Source organism: Ochotona curzoniae, unplaced genomic scaffold (genome assembly GCF_017591425.1).
Source record: "Ochotona curzoniae isolate NIBS_2020 unplaced genomic scaffold, NIBS_Ocur_1.0 contig_46, whole genome shotgun sequence".
NCBI classification, from domain to species: Eukaryota; Metazoa; Chordata; class Mammalia; order Lagomorpha; family Ochotonidae; genus Ochotona; species Ochotona curzoniae.
The window spans coordinates 9,605,980-9,622,644 of NW_024466340.1; the positions used below are offsets into that span (position 1 = coordinate 9,605,980).

General features: G+C 47.5%; 1 protein-coding gene across 4 annotated transcripts; it reads left to right on the forward strand.

Annotated features, from left to right (window-relative positions):
- The first annotated feature begins 78 nt into the window (after positions 1–78).
- ZNF26 (zinc finger protein 26) lies at positions 79–16,113 on the forward strand. Of its 4 annotated transcripts, none has more exons than XM_040987194.1 (4): positions 79–259; positions 9,884–10,010; positions 10,582–10,674; positions 13,650–16,113. In XM_040987194.1, exons 2-4 carry the CDS (start codon positions 9,911–9,913, stop codon positions 14,990–14,992), a joined length of 1,536 nt encoding a protein of 511 aa, XP_040843128.1. In that variant the 5' UTR covers positions 79–259; positions 9,884–9,910; the 3' UTR covers positions 14,993–16,113. The 4 variants fall into 4 exon arrangements, with proteins under 4 accessions (XP_040843128.1, XP_040843127.1, XP_040843129.1 ...); XM_040987193.1 differs by having other exon boundaries at positions 79–255; XM_040987195.1 differs by having other exon boundaries at positions 79–182.
- Positions 16,114–16,665: the final 552 nt, after the last annotated feature.

A 16,665-nucleotide genomic window follows, 5' to 3' on the forward strand; every position in this document is an offset into this window, starting at 1 on the left:
GCGCCCTCGCCAGGCCGTGGGCCGGTCCGTCATCGTTGATGTTGGCCGGAAAGACTTCCCCGCCCGGGATCGCGCCATGTTAAGTTGGGGCAGAGAGAACGGGCGTTCGTACTCTCGAATCCTTTCAAACAGAGGTGTCCACGGCTATACCCTGAAGCGCCAGGCGCCCTGTCTTTGACCAGGTGGGTGTAGGTGGAAGCCAGCTTCGGATCACAGAATCTGCAAAGATTGATAGCATGAGGAAGCCCCTGGCAAGTGAGTGAGTACTTGCGAGTCCTAGGCAGAATTGGAGTCAGGCTCTGGCAGAATCGTCACCTTGTATATTATTTATTTGAAAGGCAGAGTTAACAGAGAGAGAGAGGATGTGGGGAAGGGTCCTTCCATCTGCTGCTTGACTCCCGGAGATGGCCGCAAAGGCCACTGGTAGACTTGGCCGCACTTGGTGTCCCACATGGGAGCAGGATCCGCACTGGGCGCAGCAACAAGGAGCTGGGTCGGAAGCGGAGCTGTTGTGCCCAGATTTTGAGATCCCCAGCAATCACCAGGAGTCTGACGTCAGTGCAAATGCACAAGGATGGTTTACTCAAGCTCTGCAGCTTAGAGTTTGATTCTTGGCTGAGAGCAGGCAGCCAGCTGACCAACGCCCCTTACTGGAGTGCAGCCCCAAACAGCACATTCACAGTGTTTTTATAGGGGCATTCCACAATAGCTTGAAAAGGGCCCATTCACAATAGCCTGCAAGGTGAGGGGAAATACCACACATGCCCTACCTATCTCAGATGGGTAGTTCATGCCTGGCCTTTAAGGTAACCACCTAATTACTTGGAGCCACCTGTGAGATAACCAGACTTGAGTGGGCCTTGATTCATGAGACTTGAAGCCCATCGGTGCTAAAGGTCATATACGCCATTGGCCTGCAAGCTCACACAGTTTCTTAGTAGCAATGAGCCATGAACAAATGGTTGGGACTTTGATCCTAAGGTTCCTGAGAGCAACCTGATCTAGAACTAACCACATTTGGCATCTTTATGCCCTGCAGCGCAACCCTGGCCCCCAAATCTGTTTAAACATATTTCCCACGACTTGGCGTTTCCACCTCCTGGACTCTAGCAGCACTCCTGTGTGCCCACCAAAGAATGTTCAAGATTTCACCAAGCCCTGCGGAGAGACAGCTGGTCGGGAGCTTTTCAGCTTTCCAAATCATATCCATAATGGTTTATTTGAAAGTCAGAGCGTCAAAGAAAAAGAGGAGAAACTAAGCTTCCATCACTGGTTTTAAGATTTTACTGTTCGAAGAAGGCAGCTGAAGTAGGAAAGAATTTATGGAGGCATCATGAGGGGAGGTAGTGTTTGAGCAGCAGGAAGAGTCCCTTCTGCAGGGCCTTGTCGCAGATTCCACCAGCCTCCGCCAGATGCGTCTGCTTCTGCTCTCATGGACCCATTGGATTTTGTTAAGCTTCAGTGTCCTGACACTTCTTTTTATTATTATTTTTATTTTTAAAGATTGTCAAAACTAAAGAAAAAAATGAAACAAAAGAACGGAGATTTATTTAATTTTTATTGGAAAGGCAAATATACAGAGAGGAGAGACAGAGAGGAAAATCTTCCACCCAATCGTTCACTCCCTAAGTGACCTCAACAGCTGGAGCTAAGCCAATCTGAAGCCAGGAGCCAGGAAACTTGTTTCTGGGTCTCCCATGTGGGTGCAGGGTCCAAAGGCTTTGGGCGGTCCTCGACTGCTTTCCCAGGCCACAAGCAGGGAGCTGGATGGGAAGTGGGGCAGCTGGGGCTCTGTTACACATAGGATGCTAGTGCTTGTAGGCGGAGGATCAGTCAGTTGAGCCATCATGTTGGCCACGGAGTTAATAACTGAAAGGTAGAGTTACAGAGAGACAGGTCTTCAAGCTACAGGTTCACACGTCTAAATGGCCACAACTGTCGGGGCAGGGCCAGACCCAAACCAGACGCTTCTTCCGGGTCTCCCACGTGGGTACAATGGCCCAGCGCTTGCACCATCTCCGTTTTTTCTCCCGGGCCAGTAGCAGGAAGCTGGATCGGAGTTGGGGCTCCGAATCTCAAACCTCGTTGGCTCCATCTCCAACCCCAGACCCGCCCCTCGGCGCGCGCCGGGCTTGTGACCCGACCTTGCGCTTAGCCTCTCGGGAGTTGTAGTCGCCTCCCTGGCCACCGCCTCATGACACATTTCCGTGTGCGCCGCGTGTGGCGCTGTTTCCGGCTGGGCCCGGGTCAGCTGTGGTGCGCCCGAGCGTCCGGTCGGAGTCCTTGTCCCCAGTCCATGGGCCCCGGGAGGACAGGAGCTTGACCGGCGCGCCCTGCCAGCCCGGGACGCGGACGGACCTGCCGGCCTCGCGGGCCTCCGTGCGTGCCGCGCGGCAGGGCACCAGCTCCCGGCGTGCCCACGAGTGACCGGTGACGCGTGGGGATGGCCACCGGGTTACAAACGGCTTCGTGTCGGGTAAGCGAGGGCGGCAGAAACGGCACCGTCAGCTCCCCGGGTCTGCCGTGGAAGGAGCCGCCCAGTGCTGGCCGCTCCTGCTCTGTCCTTGGCTGTGCTGGCCAGGAGGCGAGCGGGTGCACAGAGCCCGCGGGGAGGGAGCTGAGAGCCTGCCCTGATCCCCGCTGCTTGCCCGGCCAGGGTCTCACGCATGTTTGCTGCTTCTTCTTCTTCTTCTTCTTCTTTTTTTTTTTTAAGACTTTTTAAAATTTTTATTGGAAAGTCAGATATACAGAGAAGAGGAGAGACAGAGGAAGATCTTCCGTCCGATGGATGTTTCACTCCTCAAGCGGCCGCAATGGCCTGAGCTGAGCCAATCCGAAGCCAGGATCCAGGAGGTCTCCCACGTGGGTGAAGGGTCCCAAGGCTTTAGGCCACCGTCCTCGATTGCTTTCCCAGGTCACAAGCAGGGAGCTGAATAGGAAGCGGGACTGTCAGGATTAGAACCGGCGCCCATATGGGATCCAGGCGCGTGCATGGCGAGGACTTTAACCACTACGCTATCACTCCGTGCCCGTTTGCTTCATTCTAAATGTGCTTTATCTAGATTCACTTTGTCGGAAGATGGAAGAGCAGAAATGGTTGCTCCACTGTGGATCCTGTGTCGCCCAAGGGAGTGGGGTGGAGTCACTGCTGCTTCCCAGAGTGTGCGCTAGCAGGTTCCAAGAGGAGTTACTGAGACTCGAACCAGGCACTCTAGTCTGAGATGTGGGCATCCCAGGTGACCACCAAACATTGTGTACCAAACACTTGACCCGAAGTTTAGGTTCTTCCTGCCCCTTTAAAGACCTGAAAGCAACTGGTGTTTGCTTGGGTTGTTGCCAGATGGCCAGGCTCAGTGGAGCTCTTCAGAGATCACCTTCTTGAGGAAGACGGTGTAATGGTGTGGTTCCCTAAAGAAAGTACCTCTCGTGGGCCAGTACCTTGGTGCAGCAGGCTCATCTGCCAGTGGTGCCTGCATTGGATGTTGGCGCCACTTTGAGTCTGAAGAACCTAGGTGTTTTCTGCCTTTTGTAATTCCTGCTTTAATGGCTTGGCTGGGGGCTGTGTGAACTTTAGGCCTGACACCCGGCAGGACACCCGGCAGGTCATGTAGGCAGACCACTCCTCAGGAAGGAGGTACCTGGTGTTTGATAAGATTCAATGCCCTATAGCTCATCGATTTGTACTTTTTGAAAGTTGCTTGCTTCAAATCCAGCAATAGAAGCCTGCTAAATCATGACTGTATAATTAATAGCCTGAAATGTATAAGAACTTCTGGGCTGTTCAACCAGAGGCTCTTGTTCTGTTCTCTGGCTCGCTTGTTCCTTTTTGTCCTCCCTGAGGATCCTGCAGCAGCCTTGGCTGTGGCTGCCCCTCCCAGCCTCAGGGAGGTGTCTGGGAGACCTAGGTTAACTTGAATAAACCACCTTCATGCCTTAGCACCGACTTCAGACTTGATGATTTTCTGGGGATATCAAAATCTGGCACAACAAATCTTGTCTGCCCCACTTCCCATGCAGCTCCCTGCTTGTAGCCTGGGAAGGCAGTCCGGGACGGCCCAAGTTCTTGGGACCCTGCACCCACGTGGGAGGAAGCTCCTGGCTCCTAGCTTCAGATTTGCTTAGCTTTGGCTGTTGCAGCCATTTGGGGAGTAAAGTAGTGGATGGAAGATCTTTCTGTCTCGTTCTCTCTGTAAATCTCACTTTAAAAAAACAAATGAATAAATCATAAAAAATGAGTAAATTTAAAAAAAGAAGGTAGTGAGGGGATGTCAGAGAGGGTAGTGCTATGACCTAGTAGGTTAAGTCTCTGCCTGTAGTGCCTGCATCCGATATAGCTGCAGGTTTGAGTCCCAGGTGTTCCATTTATGTTCTTGCTTCCTGTTAATGTGCCTCAGAAAGTAACAGGATGACCCAAGTCCTTGGGCTCTTCATCTGCCTGGGAGACCTGGAAGAAACTCCTGGCTTCCAGCTTTGGACCAGCTCAGCTCCAGCCATTGTGGGTGTTTGGGGAGTGAAACAGTAAATGGAAAACCTGTTGCTCCTTGTAAATCTGCCTTTCAAATAAAAGTAAATTAAAAAATTTTAAAATAAATGTTAAAAAAAAAAAAAAAACTTTGCTAGAGACTTTCCATTCAGTTTGTTCCCACTTGGACCTCGGTTTCGGTCCCACCTCACCTATTGCCTCGCAAGGCCTGCATTCGCAGGAGGTTGGAGTTTAGAGTTGAGCTGGCATTGAACTCCAGCGCTGTGGTGTGGAATGTCTTCGCTGCTGTGCAGATGTTGGTCCCACCAAGTTCCTGTTTTCTCAGTTTCCTTTCTTTTGTTCCAATTGGTGTCTGGGTGCTCCACTTCCAAGCAAGCTCTTCTGGTGGCTTGGGAAAAGCAACAGCAGTGGCCCAGGTGTTTGGGCCCTGTGACCCATGTGGGAGATGAAGCTGCCCGCTTTGGCCTGGTGCAGCCCTGGCTGATGGAGCACTTTGCAAGAGAACTAACAGAGAGAGATGTCTCTTCCCTGCTCTCCCTCTTTTTCAAATAGATAAATATTTTTAACTGTTTTCAGGTATTTTAGAAGTCATTAAAAAATTTTTTTTCTTGGGGCCTGATGCAATAGCATAGCCGTTAAAGTCCTCGCCTTGAACACTCCGGAATCCCATATGGGTGCCAGTTCTAATCCCGGCAACTCCACTTCCCATCCAGCTCCCTGCTTGTGGCCTGGGAAAGCAGTCGAGGATGGTCCAGTGCCTTGGAACCCTGCATCTGTGTGGGAGATCTGGAAGAAGTTCCTGTCTCCTGGCTTTAGATTAGCTCAGCTAGATTGGCTCAACTCCAGCCATTGTGGCTACTTGGGGAGTGAACCAGTGAATGGAAGATCTTTTCTCTTTTTCTCCTTCTCTCTGTAAATCTGCCTTTCCAGTAAAAATAAATATTAAAAAAAAAAAAAAAAGGCAGATTTACAGAGCGAAAAAAGAAAAGAAAGACCTTCCCTCCACTGCAGCAATTCCCCAATTGGCCTCAACATCTGGGGCTGATTGATCCGAAGGAACCAGAATCCAAGTTATTTTTCTTTAACACATTATTTTTCTCACTTTTCATTAAATTTTCCTTTCCCCTTGGTTATCATATGTTCTCTCTCTCTTTTTTTTTTTTTAAGATTTATTTTATTTTTATTGGAAAGGCAGATATACAGAGAGGAAGATTTTCTGTCTGATGATTCACTCCCCAAGTGAGTGCAACGGCCGATGCTATGCCGATCCGAAGCCAGGAGCCTCTTCTGGATCTCCCACGCGGGTGCAGGGTCCCAAAGCTTTGGGCCGTCCTCGACTGCTTTCCCAGGCCACAGGCAGGGAGCTGGATGGGAAGTGGAGCAGCCGGGATTAGAACCGGCGCCCATATGGGGTCCCGGGCGTGCAAGGCGAGGACCTTAACCACTGCACCACTGCGCCGGGCCCATCATATGTTCTCTTTATGCTTTATTTTCTATACTTTATTACTATGTATTTAAATTTGATCTTTTCACTTGTTTTCTTACGTGAACTCCCATGCTTGTCTTACTTCTGGGAATTGTCAATTTGTGAATCATCAGATATTACCTAATTGGTTCCATCATGTAACCCTATGTTGGCTGTTCTCTGCAGGACAAATATTCCCAGTTTGCTTTGCAGCCTGGCCCTTCCCTATTCGTCCGTCAGAACTGCTTTCTCTATTTCTGATACAGTGCTAGTGTCTTGAATTTACCAGGCTCTGCCAGGAGTTGTATGTTACTTGCTACTTGTAAGGGTCTGTGAGTTGCCTCTAGATTTTCTTTCTTCCATATAGATTTACCAGTTTCTCATTTGAGCAGATAAGGAAGCAGATCACATTTCCAGGTGTCTCTGCTGTTTGTGCTGTGGCCTTCTGATACTGCTTAGAATGCAAACAAAATTAGAGTCTCCTTAGAGCTTGGTTCCCTAGGAGTGGAGCACGTAAGGCCAACCAAAAGACGGGAGGTGACAGGGTGCCTGAGCCATGTGTTCTTTCCTGCCCCAGAGCCGTTTACCTCAGACTCCCGCAAGTAGAAGCAAGATGCTCTGTTCAAGTATTCTCTTGTTTTTTGTTCACTTGTTCCCAGGCAACCCCATTCTAATGACCCTCATTTCTTCTTGGGGACATCATGAATCTTTTGATTTCATTTTAAATTTTATTTTAATAATACATTTTATTTTTGATGATGTTTACATAGTTTAGAGGGATGCATGGTCATGTGGCTCACGGACTAGGGTGGGAAGACTCAAGGAATGTGGGAGAATTGATGCAACAACTGCCTCCAATCTCCTTTTTTTTCCCTGTTTGGGGAAAGTTGGCCAGGGGAAGAAGGGGAGAGGGCCACTCCCAGGGATGGCCACCCGATGTCATCTCAGGATTGCTGATACAGAGTGTGTTCTCAGTGTACCACTTAAGTGGTTCCAATAGTTCTGAGATACTGGTGATTTCCTTACTCCAAGGTTGAGGAAATCTTTCCATTAGAGTGTCGATTCACTCAGATACTCGTCAAAGCTTGGCTGGGAGAGCTGTCTGAGCTGTTGTATCTTCATGGTACTAGATGTCCTCTGTAGGATAAGCTGATTGTCATGTCCTCCATGAGCCTCTTATGCTCACCAGTGCGAGTTGCAGCTCACAGTTTCCCTACTGGGTCCACACCTTGCCCTAGATCTTGCACTTTCCAGGTGGTTCTATGGTCTAGCCGGATAGGGCTTTCCCTCAGTTCCAGCACCTGCTATCTGATGGCTCTGATAAAGCGCAACCAGCCTGCGTTTATTCTGGCTGATGCATGCACCAGTGGATATGATTGCTTAGGCCAGCCTGGGTCTTCCCCTAAACCAGCTCACATGCAGGCCAGTGGGCTTTGTGGCTTTTCCCAACCTGCCCGGAGTCCTAGTTCTCACATTGACCAGCAGGAGCAGTGGTCCAGCAGGGGAACCCCTGCAGCTCCCCTACTGGGCTTTCCTGATATCCTGAGTCTTACATGTACTGGTGGGAGCTGTGGCCAAGCCTGGCATGGCTCACCTCACCTCGGCATTTACCAGTGGGTGTTGTAGCCTGGCTCAGCCTGGCCTGCCCCAGTTCCAGTTCATGCTGGCCGATGTTGTAGCATATCCCAGCCCAGCCAGCCCCCAGTCCAAACCCTAGTGTGAACTGGCTGGTGTTGTGGCCCAACCCGGCCTGTCCTGGTTCTCACTTGTGCCAGTGGGTTCTGCAAACTGGCCCAGTCGGGACTGCTCCCGGACCTGACCCACGCAAATACTAGCAGGTTACTGTAACCTGGCTTGGTCTGGGCTTCTCCCAGCCTTGGTTCTACGCTCACCTGCAGGGATTATGTCCTGACAGAGGAGTTCCCCAAGCTCCTCTATCAGGTTACTTCCCAGTGACAGATCTCATGTACACTGGTGGGTTCTTTCCTGGCAGGTGCAGCGACCTTGCCCAACCAGCCTGCACCCATTCTGACTCTTATTGTTGGATGCTACAGTCCAGCTCTATCTGGTCCATCCCCAGACCCCGCTCTTGCTCTAAGACCTATTCCAGCCTGTCCTACACCCACTCCAGCTCTTGAGATCACCAGCTGATTCTGGAAGTTAGCTTAGTCTGGCACACCCAGACCCAGACTACACCCCTGCTGAGGGATACTGTAGCCATGTCCTGCTCAGTTTATTGCCTCCATTCTGGCTCTCATGCTCACCAGTGGGAACTAGAGCGTAGTTGGGACATCCCCTTAGCTTCCCAGCCTACCAGCCAGGCTGCTACACAGATCTTGCACATGCAGTGTTGCTCTGGCCCGGCCCGCCCCCAGTCTCAGATCTCTGGTGGGTATGATAGCCTAACGCAACCTGGCATGGCCCAAACCCTGTCCTGGCTACCACACATGCCAGTGTGCTGTGGTTTGGCTTGGCCCTGCCTGGTCCACCTTCCTGGCCCCACTGCCTCCGCAAGAATCAGCCCACACATTTGCCGACAAGTGAAGCAGCCCTGACCAACACCCAGCCCTGATTCACCAGTGGGACTGATGGCCTACCAGGAGAGTTCCCCAAGTTCTACCCCCCAGGCCCACTCCCAAACCCATATCTCACATATGCCAGTGGGTTAGTGGCATAGTCTGCCCCCCAGTGTCAGCATTTGTGTGCTGGTGGATGTTGTGACCTGGCCTACTCTGCATCTAATTTTTTGGTGCACCAGCCTGGTCCATTCCCAGCCCCAGTGTTGGTGAGTTCCGTGATTGTGCCTAGTTTAGCCCATTACCACCCCCTGCCCTTGAACAAACCAGCTGCTATGGTAGTCCCACAGGGGTGATCCCATGGTCCCCCACAGAATCTGCTCTCAGACCCAGTTCTCTCATGAGCTGATTAGTGTCATAGCCTAGCCTCACATGGTCCACACCCTGCCCTGACACTGGTGGGTACTGTGTTTGAGCCCTACCAGGCAGGCCCCCCAGCCATGGCTTTCATGTGTGCCTACCAGGTAGTGGTTGAGGATAGCATCGAGCCCAGCTCAGGGCTCCCACGTGGGCGGGTACATTGGTTTGGCCTCAAAATGTCCTCAGGTTTTCCAGTCTTGGCCTCCTCATTTACCTGCAAGTGTAGCAGCCTGGCTGGTAGGTGTTCCCCAGAAGTTACTTCTCACCTATTATGTTCCTCAGCAGTCCTCCCTTGCACACATCTCCAGATCCACATCCCTCAGCAATCCACAGTACCCTATTCTTGCGAGCATGCAGATTCCCAAGCCCGGTTCTCGGATGGTGTTCCCACCAGCCTGGGACGTTGCTTACCTGCCCAAAACCCACACACACTGGCACTAGGTCCCCAGGCCCTGTTTGATGGTGTGCAGGCATCTGCCCCCTCCCCCTACTTACTCTCAAAAAGATAGAGGTAACTATGCTGGCACACTTAGCTTGAACCAGGTCCAGCTATTAGCTGCAGGCTAATAAACCTGAGGACATTTAGCTGCTTTTCTTCCACTGGTGTTAACCCTTGCCTAGGTGCAGTACAACCTAGGCAGTTGCCTACAGCTGGGAGTCATCATGAATCTTTAGTACTGTCCAGCTGGCCCTCAGTGGAACCAAGGTTATAAGTATTGTCTGTATTTCTGTGCAAAGCATACCTGCAAATATTTATCAGATTTAGAACAGCTCATTTCGTTTATGTGTGTAGCATGTATTTGCCTCCCTAGAAAAAATTAGTATTCCACACAGAAACGCTTAGTGGTTGGTTGATTTAACGTGTTTCTCACAGTAAATGCTGAACCTATCAGAGGAGATGGCATGCCAGAACATGTCTGCATTTCCAACAGTTCCTCTACATCTTTTCTCTGTCACCTAATGCATTGCACCAGTTGAATGGGGCATGTGTTATTTCAGGGATTATTGTCATTCAAGGATATATCTATGGAGTTCACCTGGGAGGAGTGGCAGCTCCTGGATTCCACACAGAAGTACCTATACCGGGACGTGATACTGGAAAATTACAGCAACTTGGTCTCAGTGGGTAAGAACTGCTTCTCAGCTTAACTCAGTTGGTGACTCATAATGGGCATCTCTTTTTCTTTTGTTCATTGACTTGGGAACCTCTGCAGTGCTTAATGATTATGAACTGGAGCTTTCGAGACCTATCTTCTGAGTCCTTATTTGACTCTCACTGCGTAGTAATCTTCCTTCAAATGGCCAGTTTTTTTAAAAAGCAAAACAAAACATTTATTTACTTGTTTTGAAAGGCAGAGCGAGAGAGAATGAATGAATCTTTTATTCATTGGTTCACTCCCCGACTGGCCACAGCAGCTGGAGCTGATATGGGCGAAACCAGGAGTCCAGAACTGCATCCTGGTCTCGCATGTGAGTGGCTGTGACCCAAGGACATCCAAGGAGCTGGGCTTTTCTACCACGTTCCCAGGTGCATTAGCAGGGACCTGGATCAGTATCAGGGCAGCCAGGACTGATAAGGGAATACTGGCATCTCAGTGGGTGGCTATTCCTACAGAGCCCCAACCCCAAAGGTTTGATTTTGTAGCTCTTGATCCTTGTCAGTTTGGTGTATAATGGTTTTGATTTTTCTTTAACAGGGTACCATGGTACCAAACCTGATTTAATTTTCAAGCTGGAGCAAGGAGAAGAGCCTTGGACAAGTGCCAAGATTTCTGGTCAGCATTGTTCAGGTGAGTTGGGAGGTGTAAAAGTGACTTGGTTGTTCCTAGAGGAACTCAAGAGAAACTGCACTGAAACCTGACTCCTCAGATTCCTTGCCCCGGGGACTTTCCTTCACCTTGGCTTTGAGAGGTAGGTTTGCCCCTGTTTGAACTGTGCTAAGTGTGTTGTCTGAATTCCCTTCTTTCTTCTCATTATCAGGCATTGAAACCTGTCCTCTCACTGCATGCGAGGACTCTTATCCCTCAGTATCCCTTTATTTTCTCCTTTGCCTTCCACAGTTAGAGTCTACCTACAGTTTAATCCCAATACCTGATGGGCTTTAGCATTTCCCTTTTGAGTTTGGTATACCAATTCTGTCGTTGCCTAAGTTGTAACTATTGAAAGACTCCCATTCTGAAGACTGAAGTTTTCCCCAGTCCCAGCATCGACAGCCGCCTTGTCTCAGTCCTTCAGGAGTCTGCTCTGTGCCTTCCATGTGTCACTAGATTTAGTAGGAGTGGGCAGGAACCCCACAATTGCCATGCTTTTCCTGTGTGCTGGACTCTGGCCACTCTTCTTCACTGACTTGCTGCTGATTCTGTCTCTGTCCTACCCACATTGTCATTTACGTCTTCAGTTGTCACCCTGACTAGATCACTGTTGTTTCATAGTTTATAGCTCAAATTGCATAACCATATCTGAAAGCACTTGTCTTTTCCCCAGTGATTGCTGCTAAATTTTTTCCATAAACATTCTGTCAGCAGTCTGAGGAATTAAACACAATTAAGGTGAGGACTTTAGCCACTAGGCTACCACACTGGGCCCTAAATAAGAATTTTATGAAAATAAATAGATATTTCTTAAAGCTGTGATTCAATCAGAATAAAACAATAAAGAATTTAAGGTTTCAAATAAAAAGTTGTCTGTCATAGAGCAACTGCACCGTGGCTTAAGTCAGAAACTTGATGTGGCCAGGAGTTAAGCTTCCATCTGTCTTCCTTTTGCCATCTTTCCCCTACCAACCCCTTTCTACCTAATAAGAATGATTCCTCAGTGCCAGATGTCACATGCAGAAACCACTGAATCAAATTTCTTTCTAAGGAAAAAAAAAAAAAAAAACCAGACTTTGATTAGTGGTTAGAGCCTTTCTGAAGGCCTTCCAACAGGTTTTCCTTTTTTTTTAAAGGATTTTTTGTAAAAGATTAATTTGCTTTTATTGCAAAGTCAGATATACAGAGAGGAGGAAAGACAGAGAGGAAGATCTTCCTTCAGTGATTCACTCCCCAAGTGATCGCAGTGACCGGTGCTGTGCCAATCCGAAGCCAGGAGCCAGGAGCTCTTCTGGGTCTCCCATGTGGGTTTAGGGTCCCAAGGCTTTGGGCCATCCTCGACTGCTTTCCCAGGCCACAAGCAGGGAGCTGGATGGGAAGCAGGGTTGCTGGGATTAGAACTGGCGCCCATATGGGATCCTGGTATGTTCAAGGAGAGGACTTTAGCCGCTAGGCCATCCTGCCGTGCCCCTAACAGGTTTGAACAAGACAGAGTGTGCAGCATGAAGGGCTCCAGGTCTTGCACCCTGTCCCTCTGCCTGTTACACACAAACAGGAGAAGGTGGATAGCCTCGCCACTTGTGGGGGCAGGGATGGACATAGCCCTGGGGAGGCAGAGAGCAGCCCTGGGGAGGCAGCTGGCTATAGCCCCATCCTTGGATGGTTAATTCAGTGTGTCCTCTGGCTAACCCATTGTCTTTAAAAATTCTCATGTTAACATAAAATATGATTGTCACTTTCCAAAAGATAGTGTGTGTCTCATCCTGAACTGAAATCTAGTTTTAAGTCCAGGATTTCCATTTTTGAAGATTTGTTTTTTTTATTGAAACTCTTGCCTTTTAAATAAATATCTTTTATAAAAATAAAGTTTAATGAAGTAGGTATTATCTATTTCTGCCCATCTAAGTTCACATGCTTCTAAACGACTGAAAAAGAAAAGAATAGAAAGCAAAAAAATCTTGTAATATAAAACAGTGCTATAAAATAATTGACAAGTTGCTCCTATGCACAGGCTAAACATTTTTTTTTTTTTCAAAATTCATTTCTTTGAAAGGCAGAGTTACACAGAGGGAGAGAGAAGTCATCCATTGGTGGTTCACTCCTCAGATGTTGGCAGTGACTAGAGCTGGGCCAGACTAAAACCAAAACTGGAAGCTAGGAGCTGGCCCAAACACTTGGGTCATTGTGTTTTGCTTTTCCCAGGTCATTATCTGGGAGCTGGATCAAAAGTGGAACAACTGACATGAACCAGTGCCCAAATGCGATGCCAGTACTGTAGGCAGTGGCTTCACCTGCAGTACCACAATGCTGGTCCCTAAAAACTTTTTTTTTCTTCCAAAAAGAGATTTTTATCTCTTCAGATAGCAACAGCAGCCTGGTCAAATCCAGGAACCAAGAACTCCATCCTAGCTTCCATCATGGGTGCTAGCACCCAAAGATTGAGACTGTCCCACACTCCCTTCTCCGGCATGCTAGCAGGAAGTTGGATCTGAAGCACTCTGATAGGGGATGCAAGCATTGTAAGGAGCAGCTTAACACACTGGGCAGCAATATTGGCCTCTAAACCAATTTTGATTACTGTTAATTCACTACCAGTTTCCCTGAAGGGATGCAGGCATTCCTGCTTGACTAGTAATATCTCTTTTGAATCAGTGGTAATAGCCTTTTACCAACAGAAAGGAGTCACAACACAGCAGTCCATTCTAAAGCTCTTTAACTGTCTACTGAAATTTTAATTTTATTTTGGATCGTGTTTACACAGTTGATTAGGATGAGAAGTGTTGAGGACTAAAGGAAAGTGGGTGAGACCACTATTTCCACACCTTCCTTATTTTCTTCCAATATCTGGAGGAAGTGGGAAGAAAAGGGGAGAAGCCACCCAATGTCATCCCAGGGTCCCTATTGTGGAGCATTGTATAACAAAATTTTCAAAGTGTGTTTTGTTTTCTTTCTAGGAGTCTGGGAGGAATGGTACCAGAAAAATCAAGATGAGCTTGAAAATGTTGAGAGAAGCTTTGCTTGTAACATGTTTGGAAAACATTTGAGCAAAACGTGTGCTTTTTCAAAACAAAGACTCTGTAACACAAATGGGAAAAACTTGATACAAAAATCAGATTCAAGCATAAGTTATGGGAGAAAGAACCTTGGCAGGTTTCCTGGTTATGAGGAATCGTACTTCCTTAAGCCCAAAAGAGGTCACAGCCTAGGAAAAAACTGTGTGTGTAGTGAATGTGGGAAAGCTTTTCGTTGTAAATCACAACTTGTTGTACATCTCAGAATCCACACTGGAGAGAGACCTTATGAGTGCACTAAATGTGAAAGAGCCTTCAGTGCCAAGTCAAACCTCAATGCTCATCAGAGAGTTCACACTGGGGAAAAGCCCTATGCGTGCGTTGAGTGTGGGAAAGTCTTCTCCTTCAGGTCACAGCTTATTGTCCATCAGGAAGTTCATACAGGAGGAAAACCTTACGGTTGCAGTGAATGTGGGAAAGCGTACAGTTGGAAATCACAGCTTATTTTACATCAGAGAAGTCACACTGGGGTAAAACCCTACGAATGTGGTGAGTGTGGGAAGGCCTTCAGTTTGAAGTCCCCGTTCATTGTACATCAGAGAACTCACACAGGAGTGAAACCCCACAGATGCAGTGAGTGTGGGAAAGCCTTTCGGAGTAGATCATACCTCCTTGTTCACATCCGAATGCACACAGGAGAGAAGCCCTATCAATGCAGTGACTGTGGAAAAGCTTTCAACATGAAGACCCAACTTGTTGTTCATCAGGGCGTCCACACAGGAAAGAACCCTCACCAGTGCACCGAGTGTGGTAAGGCCTTTGGTAGGAGGGAGCAGCTCACTGCTCACCTGAGAGCTCATGCAGGAGAGAAGCCCTACGGATGCGGTGAATGTGGGAAGGCCTTCAGCAGCAAGTCCTATCTTGTCATACACAGAAGGACACACACAGGAGAGAGACCCTATGAATGTGACGTGTGTGAGAGAGCCTTCTGTGGGAAATCACAGCTAATTATCCATCAGCGAACCCATTCTACTGAGAAACCCTATGAATGTAGTGAGTGTGAGAAAGCCTATCCCAGGAAGGCATCACTTCAGATACACCAGAAAACCCACTCAGGAGAGAAGCCTTTCAAGTGTGGAGAATGTGGGAAAGCGTTCACTCAGAAGTCATCTTTGAGCGAACATCAGAGAGTTCACACAGGAGAAAAACCATGGAGATGCTCTGACTGTGGGAAGTCGTTCTGTTGGAACTCAGGACTTCGCATACATCGGAAAACTCATAAATGAAAAGTCCAAATTATTGACTGTTACAAGCTGGTCTCAGGATATTTCAGGCCATACCAGGATTTCTGGACATTTGCTCATACTAAACAAATCATGTAAGACTGGTCATATTTGGAATGTGGATGCCTTTGTGGAGAAGAAGTATTTGAAGGAATGAGGGGCAATAACCAAGTACAGTTGTATCATGATGATTTGGAGAATTCATGCTGAAGACACCTAACAGGTTAAGTAAATTAGGAAAGCATTTCCCTATAGCAAGTATGTAATGTGGAAAGTCACATTTCAGGTTTGAAGCTGTTTATAAAATAAATTTCAGTGACAAAGAAGACTGAGTATAAGATTGTTTTCTGTTTTGTTTTATAATAAATAACAGTTGTCAAGAAAACCATAAGGAATGTACAAGAGCCTTCGAAAAAAAAAAGTACATGGAAGCAGAGTTTTTAAATTCCCCTTTCCATTAACTTTTTGAAACCCTCATATTTAAAAAGTTAAAGGATATTTAAGCTTTCCTGGGTTAACACTAAATAGCATTTTTTGGAACGTTGATGTTTTATTCTTAAATGTGCTTTGTTACTGTATATATTTGATAGTTTGTGGCGTAACATCTCCCAGTATTCTTACTATATGCTAAATATATGCATTATCTCCATTTTTCAATAATATCACTAAAATCATGTGACTTACAGTAAATGGAAGGACTCGGGTCACTGAAGTTGACTTTTCCAGGAGTCTTGTTTCTGTAAGGACTTGGTTGCTGCTTGAAAGCAATGAGCATTCTGGATATTTTCACAGTTTGCTGCCCGTGCATGCAAGCCACCTTTTAGCTGAGATCCCACCTCTTGTGTGCTTCTTGATGGCAGTGTCTTACAGGGTGTCCTTCCCACTAGCTCATTGTTAGATTTGGTAACCTCTTTATGAAGATTTTGAGTCTGTAATTCAATCTTACATGATCCCAGAGGGAAATTGGAAATTTATTCTTGTTCCGTATTTCTGTTAAAACCATCAATTCTTTCTGCTGAATTGAGTCCCAGAATAACGTTGAGTATTACTTTATTTTAACTTGGTTTTCTGGGCTGTGCACTTCTTTGTATTTTCTCAATAAAATGTTTTTATTTTTGGCTTAACTGAAGGTTTTTTGTTTTGTTTTTTTTTTTTAAACAACTGTTGTTAGGCCAGAGTAGCATATAGATAACTCACTTTTAGAGAAAAGTAGGATATGTGCGTTAGGATTTTTTTTTTTAAGATTTATTGATTTTTATTGGAAGGTCAGATATACAGAGAGGAGAGACAGAGAGGAAGGGCTTCTGTCCGATGATTCACTTCCCAAGCAGCTGCAACGGCCGATGCTATGCACATCCAAAGCCAGGAGACTCTCTTCCTGGTCTCCCACTTGCGTGCAAGACCCCAAACACTTGGGCCATCCTCCAGTCATTCCCAGGCCACTAGCAGGGAGCTGGGTGGGAAGTGGAGTGAACCAGCGTCTACAAGATGTTGGCACTGTGGGCCAAAATGTGCGTTGGCAGAAGCAAATGTCCTGCTCACTGTTAAAGTGCCCCTCCCTTCCTCATTTGAGCAGGGAACCAAAGATAACTGCTTACAAATCCATCTAGCTGCTTGCTACTGGCACCTGTTTCTGAAGAGTCATTTATGTTTCCAAGAATTTCTTGTTAACCTAG